This window comes from Palaemon carinicauda, chromosome 7 (genome assembly GCF_036898095.1).
Source record: "Palaemon carinicauda isolate YSFRI2023 chromosome 7, ASM3689809v2, whole genome shotgun sequence".
Lineage (NCBI taxonomy): Eukaryota > Metazoa > Arthropoda > Malacostraca > Decapoda > Palaemonidae > Palaemon > Palaemon carinicauda.
Window position 1 is genome coordinate 170500223 of NC_090731.1, and position 14443 is coordinate 170514665.

A 14443-nucleotide genomic window follows, 5' to 3' on the forward strand; every position below is an offset into this window, starting at 1 on the left:
CTTCGCCGTAAGGCTCACCGTCCGCTACGTCGTAAGGGCCTCCCTTCTCCCTATAAGGGTGCTAAGAGGCGCCTTTTTTAATCTCAGTATGCAGCCTACAACTCCTTCTTGATCTTCGCCCCTGGTGCAGATGGACAGCAGTCTGACCTCGTCTTCTGACGGGCAACGGTCTTCCGGTGGACAACGGTCTTCCGACAAACATTGGTCTCCCGACGGACAGATAACGGTGTTCCGACGGACAGACAACGGTGTTCCGACGGACTTCGTACTCCCGACGGACAACACCTTTCGGGGCAAAGGGTTGCCTCCCACGGGGGTTCTTCCCTTGCGTGTCAGGGTTCCCTTGCGCGCCCTTCTGCTGTGTTCTCTCCTGCTCAGTGTTAGCGCACAGACGCTCTCCTGCTCATCAGCGCTTTCCTGATCGCTAGCGTTCTCCTGTTCGCCAGCGCTCTCCTGTTCGTCAGCGCTCTCATGATGATCATCTCTGCTGTTCCTTTTGGTTCTGTTACGCGCCCACGTTCGCCCTCGCGATCTAGAACTTCGGTTCAGGTCTTGGACAAGGACTCTTCTATGCACAGGCTTCCACGCGTTGCCTTCTGTTTGTCAGCGACCATAGATGTGTCAACATTCGCCTGCTCGTCAGCGATCTCCTACGCGTCAACGATCGCCATCGATCTGCCACGCGTGTCAGTTTCCCTGGACACCATCAGTAGCGATCTAGCGCTCGCCTGCTGTGGATCACGATCTCCGGTAGCTGAGTCTTGCCGTAGATCTTCCTCCTGCTCGCCAGCGCTCACCTTTACTTCTGTCCTTCTGTGCGCCAGCTTTCTTCAATCGCCAGCGCACATCTGCGCCCCCTTTTCTGCCACGCATCAATGGGCGCCAACGGTTTTTCTGACCGTCTAGGTTCGCCTGATTAACAGCTTGCCTCAGCACTCACCTTCCTGGTGCACCTGCGCGCATCCATCGCTAGTCTCTCTCGCGTTGGCAATCGCCTACGCCCCCGCGCGATTCTTCACCTGCGCGCTAGCGTTTTGTTAACGCACCACCGCTCGCCAACGCGCCATAGCTTGCCGACGCGCCATCGCTTGCCGACGCGCCATCGCTTGCCAACGTGCCTTCACTCGCCTACGGGCTATCGCTCGCCAGAACGCGCCATCGCTCGTCAATGCGCCATCGCCCGCCTATGTGTCATCGGTCTCCCGACCGCCTGTGCTCACCCGCGCGTCCACACGCCCACGTGCCCGCTCGCCTACGCTCATGCGCGACCGCGCACATGCTCTCCAATGTTCGCCCGCGCGTTAACCATCGGTTTTCCATCGCGTGGACGGACGGTGTTCCGTCGCGCGGTCCGACGGTGTTCCGTCGCGCGGTCCGACAGTGTTCCGTCGCGCGGTCCGACGGTGTTCCGTCGCGCGGACCGACGGTGTTTCATCGCGCGAACATCGGCTTGATTCCTGCAGTATCCATTGCTCACCTACAGGTCATCGCTCGCCGATCACCAGCTCTCGCCCTTCCTACCATGCTCGCCCTCCTTCTGCGCTCCTTCACGCACTTTCAATTGCGCCCGCGCATGGGCGCTTCCACGTTCGGCCACGCGCAAACCATTGATTTACCTTCGCGCGACGCCAGGGCGATTGCGACTGCGATTCCCGTTGGGGTTTCGCAGCATGGCCAGCCTGGCGAGTCTTCTGGAGCGTATTTCCAGAACACGGCCTCACCCCGTAAACGCAGAGCATGGCACATGCAAGAGCAGGAAGAATCTTCAGGGAAGTCTGAGCAACATTCTTCTTTCCAGAACTTGGGTTAGCCCTTCCCCGCCATTCCCTGGAGGGGTTTTGCCAGGGAGCTTTCCGTTCGAGATTTCTCCTTCGGCCAAGGGGTGACTGGTTTACCCCTTCCTCTTCTCCATCTCGTGAAAGGAGCTCACCAGGTCTTTTCCCTCCTCGGTTGCGACCCGAGGTTTTGTTCAAGTAAGCTACAGGAAGATCATGGGTACTTTCCTACTCTCGGGCTTAAGCACCTTGGCGTTTCGTCGCCAAGTTTCGAACTTGCGGGCAAGCTCAATGTTGGACATCTGGACGCAATGACCAAGGGCTTCCTTTCGGGTGTCTCATCCGTGGATGTCGACAACCTCAGACACCCTTCCATCCTTGGGAAGAGCTTGTTTGTGCCCAAGGACAGAGACATAGACAGGGATTGTGCGGAGGAAGTCGACTTCCGTTTTCACTCCTTAGAGGCGCTTTCTTCCAGACCCTGCCGGGCTCCAGCATTTCTTTCTTTCTGCCTCGTTGGCCTAAGTTTTTGGACCGGCTACGACAACTGAGACAAGGTGTGCTATAGCAGTCCTCTCCTGTCAGGAACAGGTAGCACGGGAGGCTCTCCTGGGGGGCATAATATTAGAGGGAGCGGCAGAGTTCACGAACTCTAGGATTGCCCCCCCCCCCCCCCCCCGTGCAGGTTTCACGCTGGGAGGATGCCTAAGGTTACTCATCCGGATAACAGCTTCCCGATGCCGATTCTTGCACGATCTCCGTGATCAGCCAAGGATATTGCGCCTTCCGTCTCTGTTAGCGAATTCAGTGTCTCTGAACCTCTATGCCATAGGGTCGGCAAGAGTTTGCCCGTTTGGGCAGAATGGTCCATGCCTTTGGAGAAGGTCCTCCATAGGATCATCGACGGCTTCACTCCGGCTTCTTCAGTCGATCCTTTCTCGTAGGAAAGTTTCTGAGACGGGAATTCCGTAGTCGACCTGTCAGCTCTGATCAAGTTTGTCGAACAAACTTTGTCCAGCGTGGAACAGCGAAATCGATCAGACTGGTAATGAGGCGACAAGACTCCTTAGGCCCTGGATCGGAAGGACGTGTATTTTCAGTTTCCATTCCATCCATCTTCCAGGAAGCTCTTGGAATTCAGCCTAGACTACAGGTATTCCTGCTTAAGGTGCAGTGTGGCAATCCCGCCGTGGCATCGCAGGTTTTTCCCATGAGAACTCTCCCTGCTTTTCTCATGGCCGCTCAGGAGCAGGCTTCCGCCTCCTTCGCCTTTTGGAGGTCTGGTCAACTCCGGTAAGCTCGGGTTCGACCTTCTTCAACGCCGGGACAAGCTTCCGGATCCTTACCATGAGTGGGGTTTCATGGTAATTTGCTTGGAGCCTTCTCTTCTTCGACCTCAACATCTGGAGTATCTAGCTATGATTTTGAGTCAACGGCCATACCACGTTGGATACCCTGCTTCTCGTCCGTCCAGCGAGGTTAAGCAACGTCGGTTCTGGTCGGTACTTGGATGGGTGACCGCCTGGGGACGCCAGATTCTGTTGCCGCCTCCTCCGAGCCTTCCCTTCAGTTGACTGTGGCAAGGCTGAGGAGAGTCGCAGTCCCTGTTTTCAGTCAGGCAGAGCTTTCAGCCTTACCTAGGAACATTTCCTAGGTCTCTTTTCCTCATTGACCCGTCTAAAGTTCCGAATGGTCGCCTCAGGATAAGTTCCCTGTGGGGCGGCCCAAGTTCCGGTGGTTTCAAAGCAACGATTAACCGGACTTTCTGGCCCCTATGGGACCAGCGGAACGATTAGACCTGCAATGGGTGTTGACCTATGGAACCTCTTGATGGGAGTGGATATCCTCGTCCTTTCCCCACTTTTTTGATGCGGTTCTCGGACTCCTCAAAGCAGGGGGGGGGGCATGTTCCGGTCCAGGCCTATGGTCAGGACCTGAAGGATACCTCTCCATCATTCAGGAAGGCTTAGGGGCCGTAGTCTGGCCCCTCTACAGATCCTACAGCTCCTGCCGAGTCGCTCCGTGCGCGACGACTTCATGGTACTGGCGTGTTCTAACCAGCAAGGGACGCATTTTCATATCTTCGCATCTTGCAGTAGAGATACTGAGATGATTTAAGATCCTCTCAATACCACCATCGGCTCGCGCATTCCGGGCAGAGGAATGTTCTCTCCGGCTATCTGAGCAGAACCTCGTAGAGAGAGTGTACCTGGGGTCTTTGGCCTTGAGTAACCAGCAAGTCCTGGCCTGGGGGACCTGATCGCGACAACTTGGAACCTCAAGCTTCCGCTTTTCTTCCCCCCAGTCTCAGACCCCGAGACTCTGGCAAGATGCATTCCAGTGATGGTGGGACAACATCGACACCTGCGTCTTCCCTTCTTGGTTGTCTGTTGAGAATGGGTTTCAACAAGACCAGGTTGTCTGTCAACCTTTCAATGGCCCTGAGAGCTCCACTGGGACTATACGCAGAACGGTTTCCAAACCCTCTGCTTCCCCTGACGGAACTCCCGGGAGAGCTTCTCCCACGGCACAGGCTACTCAAACAACCACACTGCAACATCTTTCACGAACCGGGGCGTCGCTTCGGCTTCTTGCCTGGAGACACTACGCCTCCTCCTCAAGAAGAGATAACCCGCTACAGTCGCGGGGCGGAGGTCGCGTCATCTGCGATAGTCATCCGCAGGGGTTTTCCAGGCAAAGTGGAGAGTCTTCTGTGGTTGGTGTCGTGGGAGGTATACCTCTTCCCTTGAGGCCTCTTCTCCAGCAATAACGAACTTATTGCTTTACGGCGGGAGGAAACTCCTTTCCGCTCTCGGCATTGTAGCCTGCCGCTCAGCCTTTCCTGGACCTTCAGGCTTAAAGGAATAACTTTTTCCTTCCTGCTGGACCTTTCTTCGCTCATGCGAAGCTGCGAACGTCCCTACCCTTGTCGGAGTGAGACCTCCACCATGGAACATGGCTCGGACTTTTTAGTCCTTTAAGAGATCTTCTCAAGACCCTTTACGTCAGGCCTCTAATCGTATTCCGTCTTGGGTCTCCTGCTCACTCTGGCCGCGGCCAGTGTGTAAGCAATCTTCTTGGTCTCGTACGACTCCGCCCTTTCTGAGGAATGGGGGAAGGCAACATTCAGGTTCGCTCCTGAGTTGTTGGCTAGACTCAGAATCCTGGGGACCTGGCCCTTCGGTCCAATTCCTTCAAGATTTCGAGTCACCATTCTGTATCTGATGTCCCAAAACCTTCTCCTTCTTGCCAGTAAAGGAATCGAGAGGTTAGCTTTGGGAACAGCTGCAGTTTGTCCTCACGTGCAGCCGGTTTGGGAGCACAAGAAGGACACGGGGGAGAGTCACCAGTATACCTCTTCAGCTCGGACTCAAGGACATTCATCTCGACCTGAATCCAGACCCTCCCCCGTCACGTCGCCCTACAGCACGATGGCGGATACATCGCAACGTCCCTCGCCTTCGAGTAATACTACTCTGTGACGCAGGTGCTACAAGCTGGAGTCTGGAAGCGTCTAATGACCTTCGCAGCCCGCTTCCTGCAGGGCGTGACCCACAGGAGTTTCGATACGTTTCTATCGCTCTGTGGTGGCTACACAACAGCTGGTCTAACCTCAGGCTCCTTTTTGGACAGGTAGCAGAAGGTTGAGGGCATTGTTATCAGGTTTTAGTCTGCATGAACGAAAGAAGTATGTCTGGCCCTTACTTCTTTCTTCATCATCCCCTCTACTGGGAACCAGCATCCTGGTCTCTGCATAGCTGACCTCGAACCTCTGCAGGTAAACCATGCTTCCTTGTGTTCCGAGTATTGAGTCAATACTGTCGCGTCCCCCATACCCTGACGAGGTGGTATTGGGAACGTCCTAACCCAGAGTTCCATCTGGAACTCCAGGTCAACTACCTAGGACGGGTCACACTTCTTCCTTCACACACAAGCTTATGTAGGCCACACGGTTCCTTGCGGAGCAAGGAACTTGTGAGGTGCAGGGACTCCTTTTCTCGAGTGCGACTCACTCGGATTCTGAGTCCCCGGGTAAAGCCAAAGCCAGTATGGCTGGGTAAGTCACCCAATGTAAATAGCGTGGTTTGTATTTCGGTTACGGAACAAATGACAAATTGGAAGATAATTTGTATTTTTCCTAACCATACAAACCTTAGCTATTTACATACATATATTTGCCCGCTAGCCCTGTCCCCCAAGACAAGTCCTACCTCTAGGTGAAAGTGAACATTCACCGGTGTGTGAGGAGGGGAGGGGTAGCTAGCTACCACTCCCCTACCCCCCCCCCCCCCGCTAATTAACGCGGGGGTAATACACCCTCGTTAAATTCTAATGGCTCGCCATTTCAGCTACACTAAAAGGTAAACCCAATGTAAATAGCTAAGGTTTGTTGTCTACTTTTAGGGTGCGTGATTGCAAAGCCTAGGAAATTATTGACCTTTTCTTCCACTTCTTCCGGTAGATTTTATGGAATTTGGTTTCATTTACACAAACTGTAAAGGGACTACAGTACCTGTAATGTTAAATCATCTCGTCATATTTTAATGAAATCGTTCGTAACAACTAAGGTAATTGTTTACTATCGTACAAGAAATAAAATGCAAATCGGCAGTTATCTAAATCGGTTGTTCATAGTTTTTTATCATTCTCTAATTTTTTAACTTATCGAACTATAAGTTAGATTAAGAGGTGAAGAAAATTATGTTAGTTTATTAAACAGTAATTTGATCTCAAGAAAGGAACTTGAATGGTACATGATAAAAACATTTTTATTGGTGAAAACCTATGTGAAATCCCAAGTGTTACATGAATATATATGGTATTTCTGTATTTGCTTGATTAAGTTTTTGGTTAAAAAATTAATATTTTTAAGAATAATGATAATAGGAAAACAATTAAACTTGCCTGGCCTTGGAAACCTGCAATAAGGATTTACATATATTTATAAATTACGATTTACTGAGAGAGCGATAGGTTAACCACGATATGGCGAGGGTTTACTGTACATATGTATATGCATGTACTGTATATATAATACAACAAATGCAGCCGTTTCTATTTCACTGCAAGACAAAGGCCTTGGGCATATCTTTATTCGTGTCTGGGTTTTGGCTAGTTTTAATCACCATGCTGGCCAGTGCAGATTGGTGATGGTGGAAGACTTGTCTGATCACTTAAAGCAAACAAACCTAGTATGGGTGGCCCTGACTTGTACAGCTTTGCTGATCATAGCAATACAGAAACCCTTTCACGAAGCTAAGTTATCCCAATTCAGAAAGGGATCATCATCAGCCCTTACTAGTCCACTGCAGAACAAAGGCCTCAGAAATGTCCTTCCGCTTGCATCTAGTTATGGTCTTTTTGTGCCAGTCCACATCCGCAAACTTTCTTATTTCGTCGATCCATCGTCTTCTCTTCCTTCCCCTGCTTCTCTTACAATCTCTAGGGACCCATTCAGTTATTCTTAATGTCCATCGATTCTCTCATTCCCATTATATGTCCTGCTCATGTCCATTTCTTTTTCTTACTCGTTAGAAAACCCTCTACTTTAGTTTGCTCTCGTATCCGTGTAGCTGTTTTTTGTCTCATATTGTTACTCCCATCATTTTTCTTTCCATAGCTTTTTGAGTTCTAACCAGCTTATGCTCTAAGACTTTAGTAAGGCTCCAAGTTCCTGATGCATAAGTTGATACTAGTAGGACAATCTTGAATACTATTTAGAGGAAGGGGTATTTTACTTTTCATAATCTCCATCCCATGCCTATCCTTTTACTTTTGGTCTCGTATACTGGGAAACACCGTCTGTCCTAAGTACGTATATTCATTAACAATCTCTTAGTTTCGTCCATAACTCTATTTGCTCTCTGTATTTTCATTGAGCATTATCTTAGTTTTACTCATATTCATTTTCAGTCCTACATTTATGCCTACTCTTCAAATATTCTATAATTTTTTTTTCTCATATAATGTATAGTTTATTTATATCCCATATCACTAGACTATTTCCCCTGTTGGAGCCCTTGGACTTGTAGCATCCTGCTTTTCCAACTAGGGTTGTAGCTTAGCTAGTAATAATAATAATGTTTATAGAAGTATGTACTAAAATAGAGCAAGTAGATAATGTTAAATTGCAAGGAAAGACCAAGAACCTTTTGCTTAATTAGATTATTGATGTTATCTGGTTAGATATTAAAAAACTCATTAAATAAATGTTTACTTTGCTTGATAACTAGTTTCAACCCATAACAGTAACTTCCTTATGGGTTGAAACTTTTTGACACTACCCTAATACCTCTAATGTGCTGTTACAAAGGTTCAAGACTTATTAAAGCTGTTAGCATATTCTCTTTATGCCATTTTATTGTAATAAACCGGTGGATATGACTTTTGCCGTAAAGACTGACTGACTTCATAAGAAACGTGGCATTGCGCCTAATCCCAAGACAAGTGTTAACAAGTGTTTATAGCTAGGTCAGTTTGTTTGTATTTATAGAAAAGGGCAGAAATTTTTTTTTTTTTTAAAGACTGACTATCTTTTTAACCATGCTGCTAATCACAAGCAAGTCTCAACTCTTTGTAAATAGACTTTTAGAGGTCATCTTATGTTGAGGATATCCAGTCTAAACTTTTTTTTTTTCAAATTGCAATCCAACCTTTTAGGCAATATAGTATAGCACTAGTTAAAATAATACTGCAAGTCTTTGGTCAAGCTATACTGTACCATATAGTGATTTCTTAAAATGTGCCACACAGTGATGTCTTGAAATTTTGCATACCTGTACGTATTATAATGGATTTGTATGTCATTTTACCTGCATAATTTCAAAGTACAATGCATAGCCTAAGATTCTAAATTTAAATTTGTTTTATTTTTTCCAGCACAAGTGGAACTTGAAACAATACTACTAAAGAAAATGAACCAAATACTCTCTATGCCCAAGTGAATATCTTGTACAGTTAACCAAGATTTATGGAGGATATTCGAGTGTCCTTTTTGTGATTAGTGCCCACAAGTTTCAAGGTAATGCAAGATCTCGTTTAGTATGGTACTAGTCAATTGTCATCGTACTTTCTTTCATCAGCTGGTAGTAAAGTTAAGTAAGCTAAAGGGTTAGTACATGAGGTGGCAAATGACATGAATGAAAAAGATACCAGTTTATATGGAAAGTAGAAGTAATCCTCAAAGAGAAAAGAGATGTTATCATAAGTAAGAAGGAACTTTGTCTTGTATAGAAAAAGTGTCTTTTGAAAGTGAAATTAAAGTGGGCGAAGGGAAGTTGAAATAGTGCAAACACAGAGGTTATTATTTCTGATTGTGATGAAATGTTTAATATAAGTATATAATGCCTGCAATCTTTCAGTTTGTTTACAGTAGTGAAATAAATGGATGTTGAGACTTTCAGAAAGATGACTGCTAGTAGTATTATAAAAAAAGAAAAGGGAGATGACTCTACACGCTATACTGCAACTAGAAGTAGAGCCAAAATGAAAGCTAATCAAAATCATTCTTGCACAAGTGAAACATTAATCAAGGAATCATATGGATTGTCTTTGGGTAGAGAATTTGCCATGGATCTCGATGCTGAGGATTGCATCAATCAAACATCACAGTTGAGAATAAATAACATAATTCCAAACACACTTTGTGGTATGGTTATGCCCTGTTCAATTAATGTGAAAGATGAAAGAAATGCTGTGTATCATGGCAGTGCTGATAATATTGTTAATGGAAAGAGGATTAGCTCGCTAAAACCATGTAGTCGTGAGAATAACGACATAAAGGAACGCCCCAGTAAAATTATTATAGCTAATGTTCCTTGCAATCAAGACTGGATTTCAGCAAATGCAGCAAACAAACAATGTATTTCCAGAACTGAGTATGACCAGTTTTTAAGCGATTCTGAAGTGAACGAAAGTGATGACGAAATTGAGATTATAGATATTGTTGTCAAAAAGGCTAATACTAACATAGAGTGTGTGGTTATTGAAGACGACGACGACGTGGATGAAACTGATGGAATTATTTTCTTGGGAAACAAAAGCAAAGATGTTACCATGGAGTTGGGGGATAATTTTCTTCTAGAAGCTCAGGGTAGTGAAACTAGTATTTGGGATAACATTCCCCCCAAAATATTTAACGAAATGACATATAACGTTTCTAAGCCTAGAGTGGATGAGGCTTGCAATAGGAAAAAATCGTTTGAATTTCGTGAAAATGCTTCTGTTGATAAAAGTCATGAAATTCACGAAAACACACCAGTTGAGGAATTTGACAAAGCTCTTAAAAATTTTAGTGTTTTATGCCAAAAAGAAATTCCAGACGATCACCGAATAAGTATCTCGGAAAGTACATCAAATGAAGAGCATAATACATCTGCTGATGGAATCCAGCTCCAAATTGAGAGCGTTTATCATCTAGACGAGTGGGAAGGTGAAGAGGTAATTTTCGAGTCATATTTGAATGAACCCGCAGAAAATAGTATTTTTCAGAGTGAAAATTTTGTAATGCCATCTATCAAGAAAGAGAAAGGTGAGATCGAGGTAATTTTTGAATCATATTTGAATAAACCCACAGAAAATATTTTTCAGAATGAAAATTTTTTATTGCCAACTATCAAGAAAGAGAAAGACGTGATCGAGGTAGTTTTTGAATCAAATTCGAATGAACCTGGAAAAACTAATAATTTTCAGAGTGAACATTTTCTAATGCCAACTATCAAGAAAGAGAAAGATGAGGTTGCATATCCAAATAATCTGAAGATTAGTAAAGATAAACAGGATATAAAATCTTCTAACGGTGCTAATATTAGTACTTTACCCACATCTGCAAACCTTGTTAATACTAGTACTTTACCGATATCCAACCTTGTTGATGATAGTACTTTACCGACATCGTCTAACCTTGTTAATACTAGTACTTTGCCCAAATCTTCTACACCTATTGAAAATAGTTCAGGTGACTATACATATGTGAAGAGATTGTCAGGACTTAGACCCTACAAATGTTCGCAATGTTTGTTTGCTTGTAAGAATAAGGAAAGTTTAATTCTTCACATGCAAAAATGTTTTAGAAGAAGACAGAGAAGAGAAAGAACAGGGAAGAAATATGAAGGTAAGAAAGAGTCTATGGAATGTTTCCTCTGCTCCAGTCAGCTAGAAAATAATTTTAAACTTATTCAACACCTTTTTAGAGTGCATGCAGATACTGTGAACTCTAACTCGGTCAGTTCTGAAATTATGTCAATGATCGAGAAATTTGAAGTAAATGGTTCTAGTAATAATTCTAGAAACAAGATAATTGAAAATGCCCTGAGATACAAGTTTGGTAAATCTAGTAATATACCGGGAAAAGTTGGTAATTCTAGTAAAATGTCTGATGAAATGACAAGAGTAGATGTGAATGAGCTATTATATTTTAAGGAACCTTTAAAAAATACACACAGTTCTACCAATTCAAAATGTATTTTTTGTGGAAAAAGGTTTTATTGTAATGTCGATAAGCGGCATGTTAGGAAATGTATTAAAAGAATATGTTCAAAGGAAGGGTATAAATTTGTTACTGATAACAACGGAACTTGTGACAAACATGAGACAGATAGTAAAGAAAAAGTGTTGTTATCGACTTCTCAGGAAGATAAATTTTGTTGCCTTATTTGTAAGAAATTGTTCCTGAGATTACGTTATCTTTACGAACACTTATTTTCTCATACACCCTTCAAACCATATGAATGTCCATTCTGTAAGAAGGGATTTCTAAAAAGAAGATTTAGAAGCTATCATATGCAGGAAAAGTGTAAAAATAAATCACTTAATATGAAAATTTCTAAATCTTGTAAAACAGAGGATTTTGGTAATCTCAAGCTTCAAAAATTGAGTAAAGAAAATTGTTTAGGCTTGAGAAGTTTCCCTGAAACCAATCTTGTAAAATTCAATCAAGGTGAAACTTTGGAAAATTATACTGTGTCTGCAGGTGAACTAGTTAATAACTATTCAGCTTGCAGTACAAACTATAAGTCAACTACCAATGACTGCACTGGGTGTAAAGACGGTAACATAGACCTACCATTTCAAAATAATGTTGCTGTATTTCAGAAAAATAATATTAAAGGCCTCAACAATTGTAGTACTTCTAGACAAGTCGATGAAGATAGCTCCAGAAGTTTTTCAAACGATGTATTTGATTCCCAACTTGAGAAGGGAGATCATGCCTTTTGTAGTGTTTGCTCAAAGTCATTTGAACATCAAGTTGATTTCGAGAATCATTGGTCTTATGCCCACGAGAAATTAAGTTGTTTATATTGCCGTACCATTTTTCATGATAAAATTAATTTGAAATATCACACTCGGAAATGTAGGGTAAAATTATATTCAAATGTTGATAAAATGGGCTTGCCTAACAGAAATCCGGAAAAAAATATTGTAAAAAACACTAACATTCAAAAAGGAAATTTCAAAGTCCATTCTAGCGTCCTCACAGAGGACACAAGCAGCTACATAAACTCTTCAGAATCATATGACTGTTCTTTTTGTGAAAGAGCTTTTCGATCGTATTATAATTTATACAGGCACAAGTTAGTTGTACATGATGGAAATACAGAAATTTCCAATACAAAAAAGTTAGGGGGGGAAAATTTAAAGCCTAAAATCAGGCATTTTATTTGCAAATCATGTGGGAAACTGTTTCCCAGGAGGGCGATGCTCAGATTGCATGTTAAAGATTGTTTGCCGAGTAAAAATGTGAAAAAAAGATTTAGAAGAAAATTTAAGCAGGAGAGAATCTATTCTTTAAGACGTAACGATAAGTACGATTTTGTGGGATTTACAAAACCATACGTATGTCTGTTTTGTCACATGGAATTTTCGGACGAGTTTTGTTTTAGGCTTCATAAATCTAAGCATTCTGCCAATCCTAAAGTGGGTAATTCCAAAGGAACATATGATTTAATAGTTAGACTGGAAAGAATTGACGATAACTAGCCCCCGAATGAAATTTAAAACCACAATTTCTATCCATCAGTCGAACGATGATGCAGTTCCGTACATGGAATAGAAAAGCAAAGTTCTGTGGTACCCCTAGCAAAATGAAATTGAGTTCTGTGGTACCCCTAGCAAAATGAAATTGAGTTCTGTGGTACCCCTAGCAAAATGAAATTGAGTTCTGTGGTACCCCTAGCAAAATGAAATTGAGTTCTGTGGTACCCCTAGCAAAATGAAATTGGTTTGCTTCAAAAGAGTAGCAAGGGCTAAAGTCTGATATGTAAATTTAAAAACTTTTATAATGACATTTTTCACAAATCCAGATTACTGTTTACAGTAAAATAATCCTTAATATGTAATGATTTTTTATGGAGAAAGGTTAGTCAGTAAGGAGATTATTACTATTTTAATTTATTGAAAATATTTTTCATTTCTTGCCAAGATGTTTTAATAAATGTGTGGTACTCTTCTAGAAGACCTATACGAGACTGGTACAAGGATAATTTCAGATTAAAACAAAAATAATTTGATAAGCAGCAGCATTCATTAAAAAAAAAAATAGGTTTTCTACCAATGCCTTTAAATCGTTTAGCTGATTATAAAATTGTAAACCTGATTTTTATATTTAGTTTGTGAAAGTCCTACACAGGAAATGGTAATTTTGACCATACCTTTTTTTTTTTTTATTTGACTATTGTTAGTGTTTTTCTAGGAAGTCTACTGAAAACTAATTCAGTTAAGATTTCCCCCACCTTATGTGGACCACGGGCTTCTTGCGTTGGCAGCCCGTCAAAGTGAAGACTGTCTTGTACATGTATAAATTATGTTATCTAATGCATAATTGTACTTTTAAAATAATCATACATTGTAAATAACCCTGAAAGGATATTTATGACTTACATATAAATTTCAAAATTCATAATTTCATTCATCTTTGTGTAGTGTTTGTTTGACTTTTTAAATCCTTTGGTGAGAGCATGTTTCATAACAATGTAAAATAAATAAGTTTCTTGTAGATATGTACATTTTAATATTTTATAACCTTATGTACAAAGAATAAAATACTATATAATTAATTATTTTATTATCCTGTAAATTTAGTTTGTTCCTATTCATCATACAAACCCTTTGATCTTTAATAGAAGTACGACTTTAGAGAAGCTGGAATGGGCGTTTAAATTTTAAACGGCAACCAGATAGAGTAACCTTCTCACCTTAAATTAAGACAACAGAGAGTGCAGATGTACTTCTCGCCTTCCTCATTTGGATATTTTAGTGCTTTTGCTTTTTCTTTCAGGTTGATTATTTGGTCTTGCAGTTGTGTTTGAGAGCTATTACAATTGGATTTGCATTGTTTCCTTATAACTAATTATGTTACAGTTGCTGTGCTACCTGCCACTGTTCAATATACTCGTTGCTGTAGGCAGCATGTCTGTTGCTGTCCTATCCCTCGTATATATGTGTAACTGACAACGTAAGCATTAGGAAAGTTTTTATTGGCATCCCTGATGCTCTGTTGGCAGACTGCCATAGAGTTTGAAGAGGAGGGCGCTGTCCTTCCTCTTACTCAAGGTGTCTGCTAATCCCGGAAGGCACTAAGCATGTAGCACCTGGCTGTTCTGTCCTAGCAAGAAATGGATCACCAAAGCAAATGACAACCGACCAGTCTAACTGGAGTTCGTCTGGTTACT

General features: G+C 42.7%; 1 protein-coding gene and 1 pseudogene across 2 annotated transcripts in view; both read left to right on the plus strand.

Annotated features, from left to right (window-relative positions):
* The window catches only part of LOC137644165 (uncharacterized), a 68213-nt gene extending 54389 nt beyond the window's left edge, over positions 1-13824 (plus strand). For both annotated transcript variants that reach the window (XM_068377158.1, XM_068377159.1), the window contains exon 2: positions 8655-13824. In XM_068377158.1, the coding sequence (XP_068233259.1) occupies positions 9159-12752 (3594 nt within the window). In that variant the 5' untranslated portion in view covers positions 8655-9158 and the 3' untranslated portion in view covers positions 12753-13824. The remainder of the gene's footprint in view (positions 1-8654) is intronic.
* On the plus strand, positions 3204-3322 carry LOC137644717 (5S ribosomal RNA; annotated as a pseudogene).
* Positions 13825-14443: the final 619 nt, after the last annotated feature.